This window comes from Poeciliopsis prolifica, unplaced genomic scaffold, assembly GCF_027474105.1.
Source record: "Poeciliopsis prolifica strain line A6 unplaced genomic scaffold, Auburn_PproV2 SCAFFOLD042, whole genome shotgun sequence".
Classification (NCBI taxonomy): domain Eukaryota; kingdom Metazoa; phylum Chordata; class Actinopteri; order Cyprinodontiformes; family Poeciliidae; genus Poeciliopsis; species Poeciliopsis prolifica.
The window spans coordinates 4,202,338-4,222,612 of record NW_026562417.1 but is presented as its reverse complement, the minus strand read 5'-3'; the positions used below and the strand labels follow the sequence as shown (position 1 = coordinate 4,222,612).

General features: G+C 41.3%; 1 protein-coding gene across 1 annotated transcript in view; it reads right to left on the bottom strand.

Annotated features, from left to right (window-relative positions):
• Positions 1-322: 322 nt before the first annotated feature.
• The window catches only part of LOC129376094 (chemokine-like protein TAFA-2), a 61,557-nt gene continuing 41,604 nt past the window's right edge, over positions 323-20,275 (bottom strand). The window contains exons 2-6 of the mRNA XM_055055548.1: positions 17,729-17,832; positions 9,447-9,602; positions 4,978-5,102; positions 4,304-4,361; positions 323-1,136 (exon numbers count right to left, since the gene is read on the bottom strand). Coding sequence (XP_054911523.1) covers positions 4,332-4,361; positions 4,978-5,102; positions 9,447-9,602; positions 17,729-17,831 — 414 coding nt within the window. The 5' untranslated portion in view covers position 17,832 and the 3' untranslated portion in view covers positions 323-1,136; positions 4,304-4,331. The remainder of the gene's footprint in view (positions 1,137-4,303; positions 4,362-4,977; positions 5,103-9,446; positions 9,603-17,728; positions 17,833-20,275) is intronic.

The following is a 20,275-nucleotide window of genomic DNA, read 5'->3' as shown; positions in this document are numbered from 1 at the left end:
AAACTTCACTCACCACATTGAGCCTGTTGAATAATCATGGGCTTGAGCGTCGCCGGGGCCTGGTTGTCACAGCGGTGTGTGTGTGAGGTGGAATCCAGCAGCTGCTCCTCCGGATCCCGCCGGCCATGTCTGGCATTGCTTTGGTGCGGAGAGCAGAGCTTTCTCAAATGCAGTTTAGTGCAATAAAAACGATCGTGCTCTTCTAAAAGAGAGCGGTGACCGACGTTAGACCTCCGTCTGAGGACAGGCTGTCTCCGCCGTCCCGCTGCTCTTTGGAGGACTAGTTTGTTATGCAGACAGTGAAAAGACAAAAGCTTTCAGCTACACGACCATTGTTTATTACTAATGTCATCACTTACACAGACTAAAGAAGTGTCAGCGATAGTCACTTGAAAGTCATTAGCAAATCATACTTGAGTCACTAGTTAGAAAGAGTTTGGGAAACACTCTCATCGTCCAAATGTTTGTCATTTACATTCATCTCACCAAAGAAACTGAATTTTAATGCAGCAATGCAGTTTGAGGGGGGAAGGCATGGAAACTTAAAGATTAATAGATTGTAAATGGATTTAATTCCCTTTGATTCTATGTTTGATCTGTTCTTTGCCTGCGCCTGGGCTGAGCCCTGGAGTCTTTGAGTCCAGAGTATCTAGTTGAGTATTGCATGTCATGGATGGATAATCGTTTTATTTCTTTGATAATCATACTAACTATTTGCTCCCCCCAAATCTCCTAACTGCAATTTGCCAGAGAAGAAAGCTGCCGTCGGCCGATGAATGTGTTCTTGGAGCGACATGCCGATCCATCGGTCGACCCAACGAAACGGCTGCTGTGTGAGACCGCTTGCTTGTGAAGGTGGCGCTACTCAAGAAGTTGGACACATCGGCGAAGGTCGCTGCGGTTTTCCACTACAAGCGGCACGATGTCAGACAACTGGTCCTGCCATCCAAAAAAAGGCAGAGCGGGGATGACCGGTGCACCTCACGCTGACGTCCATCGAGTTCATGAGGATTCATTCAGAAGTCTTAAAAGATTATCTCTAGACCAGAATAAAGGATGTCTCTATTTACAGCAAAGTCCTTCATATTAGTCTTTTACTCCTTTTATGATCCGCCAGACAATGACGGGGCGTTCACCTGCAACCGGAGAAAACAGAGATCAACTCAGAACCATGGAAACGAGACAGACGTTGCATCATCATAAGCTGCGTTTCCATTACAAATGTGTGCAACGTCAAAAAGACACAGTTTTGCCGTTAAAGTTGAATTGAAAGTAAAATCATGACATTAATAGACGTACAGTTAAATGAAACATATTTATAATTCTGCCACAGCACTAGTCAGATGTGGTGTCAGGTGTTGGAGCGACAATCAAAGGCTGAGTTTGTCATTCCAACGTGTTGAATCCGTTCACATGTGATTTTTAATTGCATTTCTTTTCAACAGAACTGCATCTAGTTGGATTTACAGTTTTAACTGCAGTGAAAACTCATTCCACAAAGTGTTGGACTCAGAGAGGCTGAAAACAAATACCTGCCACACTTTTCAGAAGCTTATTTGGAAAAAAAACATTTAAAAACATTCCATTTCTATTATACAAGTGTACACCACTTGATTGTTGGTCCATCACATAAAATCCACTTATATTTCATAGTTGTACTGCGAACAACTAGAAGTCTGAGGAAGACGAGAATCGTTGGTCAACCTATTACAGCAACTCTCTAGATGTCTTGCATAGCAATAAAATATAACTCCTATTTCAAAAAGTGGCTTGAAAAGAAAATGAGCGTTCCTGCCCAGTGATGTGTGTGTACCTATTAGGTCCTCTCATTCAGTTTAGCATAAAAGCGGAGTGCCAGGTTTGCATTAACATCTCCGACCCTTCACTCGTGGTTTGGTGCTGTCAGATACTCGGGAAGACCTCCATTCTCCTTGAGATTAAATTGCCTGTCATGAAGCTCGGTGGCTGACAGGCAGCTCCTCTGCTCCTATAAAAGTACGTTCTGGAAAAGACTCTCGAAGAGCACAACGTAACAACCTTCATAACAACGTCCGCCGTCTATTCCAGTCGGCTGTCAAAGGACATGTGGTTTTGACGGGAAGCCGTCGTCAGACTCGCCAGGCGATTTTTATTTGATGCTGAACTTTTGATAGGAAACAGACAACTCTGACAACCCAGTTAGATTCATTCTCAAATGGGTTGTTTGACCAAGGCTGAGTGTATAATGTCATTTAAATCACCTCCAATTAGAAAAACAGGTGAAGAGCCATCAGGCCTCTCACTTCGAGGAAAAGCAGGGTGATCCAGTTTCCACAAAACAGGTACGGCTGCAATAAATTCTCCCCTTCACCGAGTCATTTACATTCTGAGCTGCCATGGTGATTAATGTGGTACTAATTTGAGAATAATTTCGGGTTGGAAAGACAAAGAGCTAAGCTGCTTCTTGTCAGAAGCGAGAATGTCTCCGGAGATCAATCCATAGCCTGTCTCACTTGGAGGAGGAGGGGGATGAAAAAATCGTTAATGGCGTTCTGAGTAAGTGTCTGAAACAAAGCTAAAAATACAGGAAGGGAAAAAGCAAGTCCTCCCGAGGTGTTAGGTTTGTTTAATTGGTGGATGACAAGTGCTAATTTAACCGGCAAAGCATTCGTTTCCATGCGGTCCCTGAAGTGAGCGCGGCTGAGAGGTTTAACACAGCAGGTGCGGGGCTTGTGTTTCTGTAATTCAGCTGTGTAATTGGCACGCCGCCGCGTCCGTCTCAGCAATATGTTTTGTGTTCGAGCTACTATGACTGGGCTTTTCATCATATGGCAAGAATTCACCCATGAAATCAGCACAACCACACCAGAGAGAGAACGCAGAGCCAACGCTGGGCTTCTGCTGATGTTTCAGGATTCGGACAAACTGTTAGTAATATTTTAAATCAATTTGCTAAGATTAAAAAAAAAAAGAGTCCAAAAAATAAAAAAGCGTACTCAAAATTTTTAATTATATACAATATGATCAATAGCTCATTTATTTTTGTCCTTCTGGGAATAAATTTGTGAATTGTGGTTGTGCAAAACTTACGTTGCTAAATGTTACAACTAGACTCCAAATTATAGAGATGTTTAGCACTTGGTGGAGCAACAGAAAACAGTATTTATTGTGTCAGCAGTTAAATATGGCTTTAACGTTAATTTATACACAGTAAACATGTGTCTTCTTGGTTACTAACAACAGATTTTAGATGCGGTTGAATCTCACGGTTTCTTTGTCGGATGCATTGTAGATTTTGCCAAACATCAAACTTCAGTTATTCTCCTCATGACATCTCAGAACAAACTAGTAGTTAATCCTTTTTATAGGACATATAACTGACATAAATAAACATAAGGCTTCTAAGAAAATGTAATGTTTCAACTCTTGACTGTGTGGTGTCTTCTGTGACTTTGCATTTTTGTGTTTTCCCGACATAAAGCTCTTTGAACTGCCCTGTTGCTGAAATGTGCTCGACAAATAAACTCGACTTCAGGATTTTTAATACTGCATTTGCCTGTGTGTGCGCTTTCTTTCCTCCTTTTCATCCCTCAAGTACTAAGCAATACCGACAGCGCAGGTTAAATTTGTCACCTTTGTGGATTTCTGTATTTATCCGTGGAAAAGAAACTCTTCAATCTGTCACCTCTTGCTTCCATTTGAGGCTTCAAACGCAAAAAAATTCCCATCACGTCTGAAATCCGCGCTGCGCCCCAGGCTTTCTAATAGCCGGTCTCTGCTTTGCCAAACACGTTGAAATCGCTGAGTTTTTCCAATGGTGTGTGATTGATACAGACTCATGAGGACGAGTGTAGCTGGGGGGACCCGGCTCTATGTTGTCTTGATTTTTATTTTTTTCCCTCTCTTTCTCGTTTTTATTATTACTTTCCAGAAGCGCCGCAGAGGCGACGAACAAAGTGTGACCCCCTGCTGTTTGGAAATTTAAGCGAGAGGAGCGTCGTCTCTCCAACCGAGTTCAAAGGTGTTGGAGGTGATGATGGAGCTTTGAACGGGTCACTGTGGTGTGTTTGGATCATGCACCTCCTCTGCTCCCTTATCGCTCGTGAAGCTCCACTGGTGGGAATTGTGTCTAAATCAGACAGTCTGACAACACGGGATCAGAAGTCACATGGTGGGAACTTCTCTGTTTTTTTAACATGGACGGCGAGTCCACAGGGAATCTGAACAAGGAACATCTTAAGCATGATAAATATAAAGTATATCAAATATTATAATAAAAACCAGAACAATGAGAAGAGATGGTGGGGTAGGGGGGGGAATTCACCTGGGTTTAGTTAGTGGAGCGTCTGTCGTTACCAAAGCTGGTCTCTGTCCGCAGAAATCTTTCCAGAGATCCAAATAAAATAACAATAAAAAGAAACACAAAAGACATGGTTAGTGTTAAAAATAGTCTTGCAAGATTTGATAATAATAGAAATGTGTTCCAGGGCATCTATGGATGTTCTCCGAACCCTGATGACTAAAAGAAAACAATTCCACGTATATATATATAAATATATATATATTCTGAGGTTCGGACCGATCCCAGAATCAATAGCCCAAGGCTCCAGGCTCCCGGCTCCAGGCAGGTGAGGTGCAGGCGGTTTAAATAATTAACTACATGGAGGGAGGCAGAACTGAAGTCTACGGGTAGTCATAACACAGTGAAGGATACAGGCATCGTGTTACAATGTTAAAAGCAAGTAACTGGAGTGAGTAATTGGCCAGTTTGGGTGCTGAGAGTGGCCTGAAAGTGCTAAGGAGACATGGCAGCGCATTGATTATTGGACCCCAGGGGTCCGAGCACCGGCTGCAAACACTGGTCTTTAGTTAAAGGCAGAGGCGACAGGAACAGAAGTCACAGCCTGCTGACCTTGACGAGTGGCTGCACACTGGATTCAACAGTTCTGATTCTGGCATCAATAAAAGAGATTTTTTTTCCTCTCTCTCTCTGCTCACCTTGGTGGTTTTAATCTTGTTCCCTGTCGCGCAGCTCCAGCCCTTCAGATCAGGAAGAACTTTGCATTCCTCCCCGTCAAGGCACGGATGCATCTGGCACCACCACTTCTGCTCCACTATCGAGGCTGGACATGGCGCGGAAAACAGGAAAAAAAAACCATCCCGTCATTTTAATAACTCAAACCAATGTGAAGAAAATCTGCTCGTATGTTCCACTTCCATTCCACCACTCCGCTGAAAAAGCAGGTGGTTCATTTGGATAATAAATCCTGTGAATTACATCATGTACACATCCAACACATTTTGATGAATTTTTCATCTTAAAATATACAAAAGCAAATTGTGTAAAAGACATTTAAATGGAGACATAAATGACCTAAACTGTCCCTGATGTTACATCGCAACAAAGAGGGGGAAAAAAATGAAAAGGGAAAAAATGAGAAAGGAAAAATGAAGACGAGCACAGGAAGGGGGGGAAATAAGTGATGTAAAGACCCCCGTGTGCAGGAGACCACAAGAAACATTGTGGGATAAAAAATAATAATCTCAGGAAAAGAAAAACAAATATCCTTAGTCGCTTGATTGCCTGCAAATCACCAACAACTCAAAGAAGTTGGGCTTCAAACCTTTTACTTTGTTACAATAGTAATCAGACTGACAACCATCACATAAATCATTACTAATTACATTCTATGTAATCAGTGTTGTATCTGAATTTGAAATGCAGTGTTATAAAAAAGAGGAGAAAGTTTCTCACTGCCTCAAACGACAAAAGGAAAGTCAAAGACAAGCAGTTGAATGCAACACTGGCAACCGAATTCCCAACGAGTTCAGCTTTGGTTTTCATACTTCCAACCATTGTGAGGAACCATGATAATGCTCTTTATTTCATGAGCTGGATCATCTGGAGGTGGTGGGTGCTTGGAATTGCCGCCTTGTCATTTCGTGTGTTTCAAACACATTTCGGCGCGACACACGGAGCCTTAAAGGTGGAATCTCTTCAGATCATCAAAGAAGCTGCCATCAAGCCGCATCACCGTCTGACAGCCTTCTGAGCTAAGTGATGTAAGATTTGCTTTTTCTCTGGTAACACATCTATTTTGAATATGCAAACAAGACTCAGCCTGAATATGATGTGTCAGGGTAGGGAAGTGATCGCTGATGCATCTGCAGTCAGAACAAACAGCACAGAGCAGATGTACTGCAGTGTACAATACAATCTGGCACATTACAGGGGTCATCCTCCATGTTTGAAAACCCCATGCAGCAGCGTTTATGCTTTTCATAATGAAGACGGTTTTTCTATATAGAGAGAGCTATATATATGATCCAAACACAATTGTAAATGGCAAAGAATGAAGACTTTATGACGGGAGGAGATCAATTTGTGGAACGTGTAAAAACGAGCGCCGGGTCGACTCCAAACAGACGGAGTCGCTATTAAAAAAAACACACACAAAGGTTTTTACAGCCAAATGAAATGGGAGTATTGATGATCAAACAAAGTGGAGGGAGTACATTTCACTTTGAGTTAACAGGGCTGTAAAACACGACGACGGCTCAGACTGGACACAAAACCCGATTCAGACCTTTCAGTTGCCCCTCAGCTCATGTTTTGATTTTATGTTCGCTTTAAACTCGTGAGCTTTGAAAAAACGAAACAAAAATAAAACTAACTGCTTAAGTAACGTCTTAGAAATACCTTAAGTTTAAATCAAAAAATATTTCAGTGCGTGTGCCAGTGGGGATTTGTGTTCAAAACGTACAGTTCTGCCAAGAAGAAGAAAACGACTGCAGCCAATTCAGAGGCCAAAAACAGCAGAGAGCCTAAAAGCACGAAACTGGAAACCAAACCTGAAAGCTCTGACTAATGATCAACATGTGGGCTTCTAAACAGTCTTACCACAAGCTTTACTAATATAACCCTCACATATTGAAGCCCGTAGAACATTTTACAGCAATTTTTAGCCTGTTGGCTTGCTGCTTACACATTTGCGCATGACCTTAGAGCGACACTGTTTTCAGGTGGAAGTTAGAGTAGGAAGATGTATAAATCACAGAAAACACTTATTTTTAATGCCATGAGGACAGATGTTAAAAAGCATATATTCCTCACAAAACTTACCATGACTGTCACGTGGAAGAACAAAGTCCACCCTCCTGATCCCTTTGATTCAGGCAGAATATTCTTGATCACAAGATCATAAGCCAGTTTGAGCTTCATAGAAGCAAAACACTGGGCAGTTTGTGACTTTGGTGAATCCAGGTGTGTGTTTGCATCGCAGGTCACTAGACTACATTATTTTAACCAATGGTGCCAAGAAAAATCACAATCTATTTCTACCCATCAACTTTTTGAAATGATTGGGGATTGCATTCGAGTTTCATTCAGTTTAATCAACATTCATCAATCTGAACATGTACATTTAAGTTTTTCTCTGCAGGAGTTTTAAAATCGGGTAACTTTTCACCAACTGAAGTGGCCAGAAGTCTGCAAGACTCTCATATTGTTGTTCATCTTCATCATCCAAGTAACTAAATTCTGCCAGTAACTGGGTGATGAAGGCAGAATGTTGAATGAATGGTAGGTAAGCTAATGTACCCATCATCTTTTTTTATGAATGTTCTGTGTTATGCAAAAACTGGACCATAATTCCTGTTCAGTTCTGTAAAAGTGATTAAATCACAGAAAAACACATTTTTTAAGTTTTTGTTTTTACAAGTCTAAATTATGGGGTGTATGTGGGGTTTTTCTCATGTCTCCACTTTTTTTTGGGTTTGTTTTTCCTCTCCCCTTGACGGCCTTTTCATTCGCTCCATCCTAAAATTCCCAGACACGAGTTGTCTTAGAAGTCTGGAGGTCCATTTATCTTCATATGAAGAGGAGCTTGTCTCACACAAAGAGAAGCTGAAGGTAATCTCTGGTCATAGAGGAAAGAATAATTAAAAGGTTAAGTGCTTATCATTTTTCTCTCCCTGAGATCAACGGAGGGGCTTTAAACTGAGACCGGTGGCTCACAGCTCTAATTTGCAGAAAATGTCAATACTAAAATGTCAGGGAATAGGTCAAACCCGAGCGATCCGGAGCTTCGCCAGAAAGCAACGCTTTTCAGACCAAAGTGAAGCTGCCACCTTGGCACAGACTGGGAGTCTGGCATATTAGCATGCTGAGAAATCCTCTGGGTCACTGACTCACTCAGGCCTAATAAAGCCTTCAGGAGTTCCTTTCTACAGCTTCTGGATTCAACTTGAACATTACTTTGTGTAGTCTTACTCATTTTAATTGATCAAGCCAGAAAAAGAAAAAAAAAACATTAAAAACAAGAGGAAATTGTGATTACAGAAAAATGCCTTTACGGGTGTTTTCACACCTGATAGTTCAGTTGACTCGGTTTGACTTTCTCTATCACACTGCATTGTGTCAAATTAACCAAACCCTCAAAAAACCTGTTTACATCCTCACCTGTGGGGGGCGCTGCCCCAAGAGTGACTTGAGGAAACAAAACAAAAAGCCCTGAAGAAGACACTGAACAGTTTCCTTCTCCATGAACAGCAACAACAGAGCTGGGACAGAGTTCAGCTGTTGTAGGATTTGTCTTTTCGTCTTTGGCAACGAACCATGGACAATTTCTTTCACAAACACAAGACTTGCATGTTTGTTTTGGTTGCATTTACCCAGAATGCCCTGCACTACAGTTTGCTTCTGCTGAGCATTCACATACGTATTTGAACTACGTCAGAGTTCACATCAACTGAACCGACTTAGTTTTGCAGGTCATATTTTTGGTTCACATCCAAGTTTGATTGCGCGTTCACACCTCCAGTCTATATATATATATCTATATATATATATATAATTTATTTTATTTTTTTTCAGGCTTAAATTTTGTTCAGGGTGGCATTAAAAAGTCTTACATTTGACTTTCTGAAATTTGCAGATACCTTATTTATATGTGACATTATGCAATAACAATGTAGGAATATTAAGAAGGAAAAAGTGAGAAACAAGTGAAGCTCATGAGCAAATCAAGAATTTGAACTCTTCTCTCACATCCACTTATGGATTTCATAACCTGAGTTATTTTAAGCTTCGTATTTCTCCCGTGTTCCAAGCTGCAGATAGACATGCTGAGGTGTGACCTGTAAGCTCATTTGCATCACTTTCTATCTTGATACATCACCAGGTGTAAATGATCCGATCCGTCTCGTGTGAGTTGGCTCTCGGTCTGGTTCCTCTAACAGTAACAGTTTTAATGTATAAATGATTTAGAAAAAAAGAACACGTTCCGCTCCAGCAGCCTTTCAGAATCTTTCCAACTTTTCAAACTGAGTGTTGAGGATGTGATGAGATCAGCAAGTCGATTCCTCAAAGAAGCATCAGCAAAAAAAAAAAAGAAACAACAGAAGAATTCTATCTCTATCTATAGAATACAAGATTCCTAATGAATAATTGAATGAGTGGACTGTACCGTCGACGCAGGACGGGGCGGCTCTGGTGGTACCGGCCACTTGGCCCGGAAAGCAGGAACACTTCACTGTTTGCGACCGCTCCTCGATTTTGTTCTTGTTGCAGCAGCGGTGCAGCGCCACCACCTCACAGGTCCCGGTCCGGACATGGTGCGCAGCTGTGGGGGAGAGAGAAGAATGGTAGGGGGAGAAATTACCCTCAACATGCACAGCACCGGCCTTTGACTAGGCCTGAAGCGGATGGCTCTCTTTGGTCTTCAATACATAATTTTTGTCACTAAACAAAGGAAAGGCAATCACTAAATTACCTTTAAAGCGCATTAACATTCGTTCTCTGTGAATATGCACAAATGTATCCATAACCCATGAACATTCATACTTTCTGTCATAATAAAACCACTGAGATTAATGGAGACATGATCTTATACTTACATTTCAGTTTCTACTGCTTTCAAAACAAATATGTTTGCTCATTTTTTGGCACTGAGTTTATGATGTTTGTTGTCTAGAAAACGAGCCATTTCAAAAACCTCCAGAATGCAGTGAGATGAATCAGCAGGCGCTGCCATAACCTAGCAACACCAGCGCCTCCCAGCCTGTCGCCTAGCAACACAAACTGAGCTCCAGCATCTTTAGTCAGCTGGTTTCACCGCTGTATGCGCTGAATAATGACTCCTGGAAAATACGAGAGTTTTGTTGCTCACTTACTATCCAGAAACCACTTGCTGCATACATTCTTCCTGGTTGTGTAGGACGCTCCACTTCTGCTTTTCACAGACATACGGCTACGCACGTACGCGTTTGGGGACGTGGCCAGCAGCAGATTTAAAGTGACGAGAGGAACTAAAACAAATCATTCTGAAAGGAGTTCAATGCAGGAACAAATAATATCACATTATCTAAGAATGATTTTATGCAAATAATAATAATAATAAACATATTTTGTAGTCAATATACAGGTTAGACATTTCCTTACCTGTTCAAGGAAACATAATAGGTCACTTTGGTGTCACTATTGTCACTGTTATTATGTAATTTATGAATAGTCCAGTAGTGGAAGACCAACAGATTCTGCTAATTTTGTGTAAATGAATCATTTCTGATCAGAATTGTAAGCGGAGTGATTAAAAGTAGCAGTTTGGACTTCAGTCAGTGAACTACCAGCGAGTTTTGGACATGCTGGACTCCTGTCCTCCAGGCCTGCTGTCCTGTAAACTGTAGGCATGTTTCTTCTTCTACACACCTGAACAACGTAACGAAGTCATGATCAGGACTCTGGAGGACCCGGATGAACCCGGGAGGGAATAAACATCTTTTGGACTAGAGACACAGCTGAGCTGTTGTGGCCCTCAAGGACCCGATTGCAAACCTCTGAAGTAGTAAAGGTTTCAGGATTTGAAAAAGTATGATACAACAAATGTGACATTATTTAAATAGTTCCTCAGAGGAGTGAAGTATTTCTTTTAAACAAAAAAAAAACTTGAATATGTGAGGAGGGAAGTGCAGCTCTGCAGCGTTTGGAGCCAGTTTCCAGATCACGCTCCATTGTCTGAATTATTTAGAGGATGAGCTTTCCCATCCTGTTTTAATTGCATGTGACATTTTCATGAGGTGTCTGTTTTTTTCGCTGCAGAGGGACTATCTGCTGCTGGGGTAAACAGAAAGTGTGGAAATGACAGCATGAAACCCGTTGCTTAATTGTTCACACTGTAAGATCTCAGCGGATCCCATTTAATCAGCTTCAGGTTTGTGGACTGAAGGATGGAAACGGTTTGACTGAGGATTTAACTGAAAGAGATTCACAAAATAATGTGACAAACTAGTCAGTAGCTTTTTGGATTAAAGCTGACGAAGCTCATTTTTCCTTCTTTTTCTCCAAACCGGGCTGTCCAGTGACATTTGAACTAATTTTGCGGCCACAAACTTCGTGGTTGACGATGATGAAGTAGAAGAAAAACGACCCATAGTCTATAATTGATACAGTTGAGTCAGTTCAATAAACACGATATTGGTAAATATTAACTGTGACTTGTCTAAAGTTGCTTTTGGACCATAATAAATGGATCATTGACAAACATATTTGATGTGTCTTGATCATTTTAACGGTTTTCCCAACTGATGTGTTTATCATATTTTTTTTACGTCTTCACGATGAAAGCACTTTGAGCTGCCATGACAACAGCAATATCAACATCAGGCATATTGTAGATACCAGGCCAAATTTTCATATCAGTGCATTCCTGTTTTTTCTTGTCCTTTTTGGTGATTTATGACAAGTTTGCTCAAAATTCACATTTCAGATGGAGCCGCACATGAGCAGCGTTCACCGGCTTCACTTCTGCACTCTGTTCTCTGATTGCGCCGGTTTTATTTAGTGGATCGAAATAAAAGGTGGCAGAATTCAAATACGCACAAAAAAATAAATAAAAAATTAGAAGCACGGACTCATTCATTCCACTTCAGAATTAGACTCTCAACATCCTAATAAATGCTCTACAGTTTGTGAAAGGCCTTGTGCTTAACTGCTGTCCACCTCAAAGAAATAAGAGGGAAAAGACGCCAGGAAACTACAGATCCAGTGTTAAAAGCAAAGGAGCCAGAATAGATGTGCTGCTCTGATTATATAGTTGATAACCTGCCTCCTCTTACAATCCAACCTGTTTCTCTTGGAGCATTAAAAACGACGCAGGTAGTCCAGCTAAATTAGTGGGAGCCTTTCTCATGTGCCGGCTGCCAAATATGAAAGACAAACACGCGGCGTGCCGAACCGCCGCAGATGCTTGAAAGGGAATTTCTGCCAGCAGTTTCACGCTGAGAGGCTGTGGTGTTTCGACTAGATTTGGAGTTCCACTTGGATGCCTGCCCAGATTCCCCCCACAGCAGCAAAAACACGCAGGGAAAGTGCTTCACGGAGGAATCTCTGCGTTCTGCTCCTAAACCTGCTGAGAGGAGGCCTGGCGCTGCCGTTTGCTCCTTCTCTCCTCTTCTTTTTCTCCATTCTTATAGGATGAGAGCGTGGAGTTTAAATAGCGGGACGCCGCGTCCTGGTGGCTAAACATGTATCTGTTCCCAGCTGGGGCCTGCATCTCACCAGTAACACCCATCCATCCATCCATCCATCCATCCATCCATCCATCCATCCACCCACCCATCCACCCATCCATCCATCCATCCCACCCATCCATCCATCCATCCATCCATTCATCCATCCATCCATCCACCCACCCACCCACCCACCCATCCATCCATCCATCCATCCATCCACCATCCATCCATCACCCACCCACCCACCCACCCATCCACCATCCATCCATCCATCCATCCACCCACCCACCCATCCATCCATCCATCCACCACCACACCCACCCATCCATCCATCCACCCACCCACCCACCCACCCACCCACCCATCCATCCATCCATCCATCCATCCATCATCCATCCATCCATCCATCCATCCATCCATCCATCCATCCTTTCTCCTGGTGTTTAATGCTGCTGTCACGCTCACCGTCTCCCAGCGAAGGCAAAGAGAAAAGGCAGCCATGCATGGAAACTTTCAGACGCGTTTCCGGAGAAAGTCTGGGGGAAGTTATTAATACTTGATGTTGGAAATGGTGGAAAGTTTGACGTTTATTGTACTTTGAACCGACTTGGAGATGTTTTATTGAGGAAGTCGTAACGGCGGTGTTCATAGGAGACACAAGGATCGGGTTGTGTGCTGCTAAACTGGAATTACAGAATATTCAGAGAATCATTTCTGGTATTTATAGGAACGCCTTTCAGTCCATTTTGAATCCCAATAAAAAATGCATTGTAATCTCTAATAACTCTTCTTTGCTTTTGTCCACTGCAGCTACTTCAGTCGTTCGCTTTGAAGGCAGCGGTTCAGATACTTTTTGTCGCATGAGACCCACTTATTATTTTCTGTTTTGGAAAAACGACAGAAATAGTCAAAAATGGTCAATGATATGATTTATTAGAAGACCAGAGAGTGTCATTGTAAACTACATTTATAAATATGTCATACATTAAAGTAGCAGTACCAGATGTTCTACTTGGTTCTAATAATTACTAAAAAAAAGGATATAGATTGTATTAATAATATCTGTGTTATTTTTAGGTCAATATTAATATCACCACACATAATTTCAACCTTAATGCAATAGATTTTGCTGAATGTAGAGGCTAATTTATTATTAAATGTATCAATATGTTCCTGGAGCTCCTTATAAATACGTTGTACAAATTTCTTTCTCCTTTTTTTAACATTGATTTTTACAGTCAAACATTCAAACATATTTTCTACAATATCATATTTTATATGTTGCATGTTAAAGCTGTCTATGTATCCTCCAGGGATGAACGAAGTGGGAATTCAAGTTATCAATACGTTAGAAAGTTAACGGTAGCATGTATCGCTCCCTGAGGGACACCTGAGCTGTGACTTTAATGTGTTAATTTTGATTAATCAGTTACATATTTCAACTTTTTTTAACGCAATTAAGAAATGAAAAGTGAGAGACTGAAATTAAGAATTCTTGTGTTTTTGTGGCCCTGATCCTCTGGTTTGAAAATACGTTCTGTTTCCAGAAACAGGAACACTGAGACCCTTCTGTCGAAGCAACCAGGGTTTTTTTTTTGTTTGTTTTGTTTTTTGTTTTTTTCCATCTGTGCCACTAAATCAGCTTTCAGCTAAAAAGAAGGGTTTCTTCTCCTCTCCTGGTGCGGAGCTGAAAAGATTCTACTCAAGAAGCGTTTATACATCGGTCTCCGGAGAGTCTGGCAAAGCAGAACGCACACTTTGTCTTATTCATGAAGCTGTTGGGAATGATAATGTGATCATTGCAGAAGTTCGTACGCAGCACCGGCTGCACCTTCCACCTTCCATGTGGGGGGAATTTTCCCAACACTGATTTGAGATTGTAAAAAGCCTAAAAAGTGGAGCACAGGCGACGTCTGGCAGAGCTTTTCTTCCTTATTTTTCGACCAGGTGCTTCTTCTTCTTTTTTTTTTTTTTTACATAACTCATTTTTACTGCAAAGAGCAGAAGATGGAAAGCGCAGAGGAAGTAATGATCTCTGCAGCGGGCAGCATCAGCTATAAGTCAGAACATCAAAGTTCTACATCATTGTAACGTTAACAGTGGTATGCAAAGCACCGCAGGTGATATACTGCAAAGTGAATCGGAGACTTCCCGCGCGGCGCCCCGGACCCACTAATACCTGAAAATAAAGAGCAAGAGCTGTCAAATATATTTCGCTCCTCGCAGGTTCAGGGCCGCCCTGTATAAAGTGTGTGCTTTGATTTTTTGCTAAGTGATTCGCCGTCATGGAGGCTGAAAATCAAGGCTGGAAAGAGTCTGCAGGGATCGGCCCGGTGCGGCTCCAAGGTCAGAATTTAAACTCTTTCCTCCCACTTGGCCAGCTGAACGTAAAGTATGAAAAATTCTGTTCGGATTGGGAAATTCCACATCAGACATGGCCTTGCTACTTTTATAAATATATAAATAAATATATATATATATATAAAAGAAGAAGAGATTTTCCAATTACAAAGAGGGTTTGTTTGCTGCTTTTTGTGAGATTTTGTTGGAGTCATACAACGCTCCACATTTACTGGCCCTGCTGAGGCTGAAGGAGCCTCAAAACTAATCTATGTTTTATCACAGCAGCTTAATCTCACACTAAAAAATACTTTTGTTTTTGTCTAACTATCCAAGAAATTTATCGTGATTTTCAAATTAACATGTTTTTTTTTAAGAGCATCCATGAAATCTGCTTCCTAATCCCATAAGATATGCAAAGACATGATAAAAAAGCCTTTGTTTAACTGATCTTCAAAATAGGAAAGATAGGAGAACATGCCATTCACACCTAGCAAGAAGGTATTTCAGGCTGGGTGTTTCTGTGTCTTCTATGCTTTTGAGAAAAAAAATACTCAACACATTAAACAAGTATTGTTTATTAGGATGTGTGCTGGTTTTTTATATGCAACAGTTCCAGGCTGGAACCTTTGTGTTCTCATGTTCCTGGTACGCCCATAAATCTGAGGCACCAGCCATAAGATTATCAAGAAATGATAACAAGAGATGCTGAAAAATACTTTAAACTCACCAGAATGTTTACATGTAAAACATAAAATACAAGAATTAATTGCATTAAAACTTTTGGCCCATTAAAGTCTGTGTAATACCAGTTCTGGCAAATTTCTAATATTTAAAACATAAAAGGAAAATGAAAGCAATCTTCCAATTTTTGCGCGAAAATTAAAAAAGTTTCTATTTTTATCATTTTGATTTCATTACTGATTGTTGATATTGAATAAATAAATTGTCAAAGCAAGCTTCACTGAGTCCAATTTGAAAAGGTGTGTCTCTCGGTAATAACACTTTGTTTGTTTGTTTGTTTTTGTTTTATGCTTTCAAAACCACCTCAGAAAACCTTCCTGCGCACATGCAAATATCTGCTGTCACAATCGCATCAAACTGTTCCCTCTGCAAAACAAACCAAAACGTCTTGGACATGCAAACTGCTCGTCATGCCAAGCCATGCAGGTGGCACAGAAACACCGTTCACACTCACAAAGCCAATGTTTTCCAGGAGAAGGGGACAGCGATGCCCATCCAAATTTGCACAGAAAGTCACTCAGATTTAATAAAAGCAGAATCTTCCATGAATCAGATGAGTTTCTGCAGCAAAACATGTTTACATCCTGACATGGCTGGCAAAACCGGCTCCTGTTTTCTGTCAATACACGACTCCATGAGATATGATAAGACTTGGTGAGATAAAAGTTGTTGAATGTATTTGACTCTGCAGGGTGAATGAAAAATAACATATTAAATGTATATTGCACTACAGGAAATCTTAGATGATGCGTTCAAGTGGTTTTTATACATACAGCCTCACTTCAGTAAACACCGTTTTAAAGTAGCGCCACAATGATGTTTTACACCAGTAGGAAAGGTGAGAAATGTTTTATTTTCTTCTAATATATGTGGATATGATTTAACTGTAGAATCCATTTCTTCTCCAAAATCTGATTTACCAAGTACCACCTCGGAAAGAAATAACCCAAGATTTTAAGGGAATTTTCCCAGCTGATGGTCCGATGGACTCGGTTTGATTAGAGACCAAATGTGCAACGTTTGTTACTGTTCCAGTTGCTGCCGTCCTCTGTAAATCTGCACAGTCAAATGAATCAAATCCTCTGAAAAATCTGTTCACCTACTCACCTGTGGTGGCGCTGCACCAAGAACCAATCCCAGACATGATATGAAAACCTCTGAGGAAGATACTGAGTGCAACTTTCTTCTTCAAGAAATGCTAACAAAAATGGATCGGATGTTAGCATTTGGAGGATTTGTCTTTGTCCTTTTCTCCCGCTAACGCTATCGAGTGTTTGTTTTGGTTATGCAGATGGTCCTGCGTTATAGTCTGCTACCTGCATTTGGAGCGGTCTGTGGTCCACTTGGCGTTCACATTGGCATTTCAAACGCACCAGGGTTCACTTCAACTGGTCCGAGACCGAGATTTATAGGGAAACCAGAGTTCACTTTTTGGTCGTTTATACATTCACAATTCCACAAAGGAATCAGCAAATGAACTGGAGTTCATTTGCCTTGAGCGGGTGGGAAGGCACCATCAGAGACTAAACCAGAACAAAATCCTAGATGGAAAACCTGAAAAAGCTCTAAAAGACTTGAGCCTGGGACGATGTTCGTCTTGCAGCAGGACAATGACCCGCAGCATTGAGCTACTGCAGTCCAAAGCAAGCGCTGGGACATGTTGCTGAGACGGTTCAGTCAGATCCAACAGAGGAACTGCATCTGGATTGACTGAGGTTGAGTTACTTCCAAAGAAGTAACTTCAGCCTCATCATTTTCAAATAGTCGGCATGGGTATGCAGCGCTTTGCATAGGCCTATAGTGTCAAACCCCAATACATTAAAGTTTGTGGTTGTAATGTGACAAAATGTGGAGAAGTTCAAAAGATGGAAATGCTTTTGCAAGCCACTGTAGCAGGCTGCAAGGAAATTGCTCACTTTGCATCTTTCTGCCGGACCATGCTGCGCTGCGTTCGCTCTCCCTGCCAAATTACTGACTCACTCTGCTTTCCCAAGAATAACGCTTTCCTCCCAGGCAGATGTGACCTTACCGCCATGTTTCCATGGGAGGAAGAGTCCAGATGCTGACAGCCAAGAGAGAGAGAAAGACAGAGAGCTTTTCCTCCCCATTTCCTGCATAATAAAGCAGTTGTTGCCTTTGTGTCTGCGGGGCTCACCTGTCGCCCCTTCTGTCGACTTGGACAGCTCCAGGACTCCGACCACGAGCACCATGACAAGAAGAGCCCCTTTGCTTCTGATCTGCATGCACCGCTCACTCATCCTGGGACAGAGAGGAGAGAAAGGGAAGTTCAGATCAGCCGACAAAATGTTCACCAGGTTAACCAAGCCAGGGTTAGGGTTAACTGAAACGCTTTGAAAAGCTGTTCCTCCCCCTCGCCTGTGGTGGCGCTGCACAGAGAACTACTAAACAACCTAACTAGGATGGCTAAAGGAAGATGGTCATGGATGCAGACATAACAGAACTCAACCTAAAGTAACAAGATGAGAAAAACTTTGAAGCACAACAGAAGAACTAAACAAAGAAATAACTGGAAGCACTAAAGGAAGGTAAACATAGACTCAGACATGTAGGAATGACAGAACCTAGGGTGACTGAAACACTTAGGACTGAAAATACGGAAAGCAAAAACAAGACAATTCTAAGCACAATATAACCTCAAATAATAAAAGTAAAATGGTCTAGAAGGGCTTAAACTGAAGGGAACTAAAACATAATTAATGATAAATAAATAAGATGAAAAGCAAAATCAAACCCAAAAACCCAGAGTCCTACAGAAGTAACATCAAATCCCAACTTTCTGACCATATGATTGTTGCTGAAACGGAACTGAAAATGTGGATCGTCAGCCAGGTTTTATTTGGTTTGGCTGTTTTTTTTCCCACCTCATAGAATCATCTTTTCACTGCAAACACACAAAGTCTTACCAAGTAGTTATGGTCTAGTTTGTAGTTCAAATATATTTATAAACTTGAAATAAGACAAAACTAACCTGTAAGTGACTTTTCAGCAAGAAATGCTTGTCTAGACTTGGACAAGTCTAGACAATAAAGAGTCAATAAAACTTTTATTTTGATGAAAAGGATATTTTCCCATTTTATAAGTGAAATAATCTGCTGCCTATGGAAAAAATACCTTTTCATCAATAATAAGGAATTATTGACATAAAACAATCTTTTTATTTAGCAGAAAAGTTACTTTTAACTTTTGCACTTGAAACTAGACCAAAAATGTTTGGTCACATTTTGTGTTTCTTGCAGTAGTAGGAACTGACTCGTCCATTTACTGGGGTTATCTTTGTGTGATATTTAAGTTTGATTTGACACATTTAGGGGTGACAGAAAACAGAGGAGACAAACGCCTGCAGTCCTTTTTCCCTGCACTTTTACCAACACTCATGACACCCTGTGCATCTGCAGCTTACGCCTCTTTCCTCCCGGCCTTTGCTAATAGAAGGAGTGATGGGCGTGATGGTGAACATCACGCCTCTTCCCGCCGCGTTCCCTCTCCCTAATGAAGTGTGCATGAAGCCGAGGCCGCGCCGAGTGAAACCATCTGGCGCGGGCCGTTATCACTGACAGGCCCCGATCGAGTTTCAAACGAGGATGCAGGAGCGGCCCGGTGATTACCGGAACAAGCGCCATGTTGCATGGCGGACGCGTGTCGCGTTACAAGCTGCGTTTCTGCCTCATTTGCCGCCTCGCGCCTCTCATCCGCCGGCTGCGCTGACATATAGATCAGCTGAACCTCATCAGGGATCTCAGATTATTTGTGTAATTAAGTTTATTTTCGCCGGGCAAACATGACCTTTTGTGAAGGTTTTGTTGTGCCCAACAGAATCGCAGAGGAATTCTGAGCGGGAGGGAAAAAAGCGAGACAGAGACGTTTCAGTGTGCTCTGCAATTAGAGACTGACGGCTGTCAGGAGCGTGAGGTTGAAGGATGAGTTTAATTACCACCTTCCTGTTGGTCCAGTCTTTAAAACTCACTTGTAAGAAAATTATCGTCATGAATAATAAACTTGTAAGATGTTTCCTGGATTATATGACTTTCTCTCCACAGCAGGGGAGAGAAAATATACGTAAAAGTAAATGTTACTGTCAACATGTAAAGAAGCGACTTTGTCCCTCTGCTGCATTAAAGACCTTATGCTAAAATTGTTTTAGCATAAGGTATTGTCTGACATTAGTCATTTTTTAACACATTGGTATTAGGCAGTCTAAGTCATTATTTAACATGTGTATCAGCCAATGCTAGTCATTTTCACATATCATATAGTTGGTCTTTTTTTTAGCAAATTGTATCGGTCCAATAAGCAAAACTGGGCCAATACCAACAGTCAGTCTTGATTTCCAGCTTTTTGCAGTTCATGTCTCTGAAAGCAGAGGGAAGAAAACAAATACTAACCATGGTATATGTTTGATCATGTGACAGTGATTGTGGAGGATTGTGGGAGCTTTAACTGAAGCGAAGAAGCTTTTCAAGCTGTCAAAAGTATAGGGAAATGTATAAAATATTGGTACATAAATACCTGATATACAGTAAGGGGTGACATTTTAATTTTTAGAAACTTCTTATGAGAAGAAGACCAGAAAACTGTCACAAAAACCGTGAATGAAAGGGTGAAATTCTGCAGGTTGGCAGAGCGATACGGTGAATGACGTCACAACTCAGACTTCGAGAACAACAAGGTAGACAATACCAAA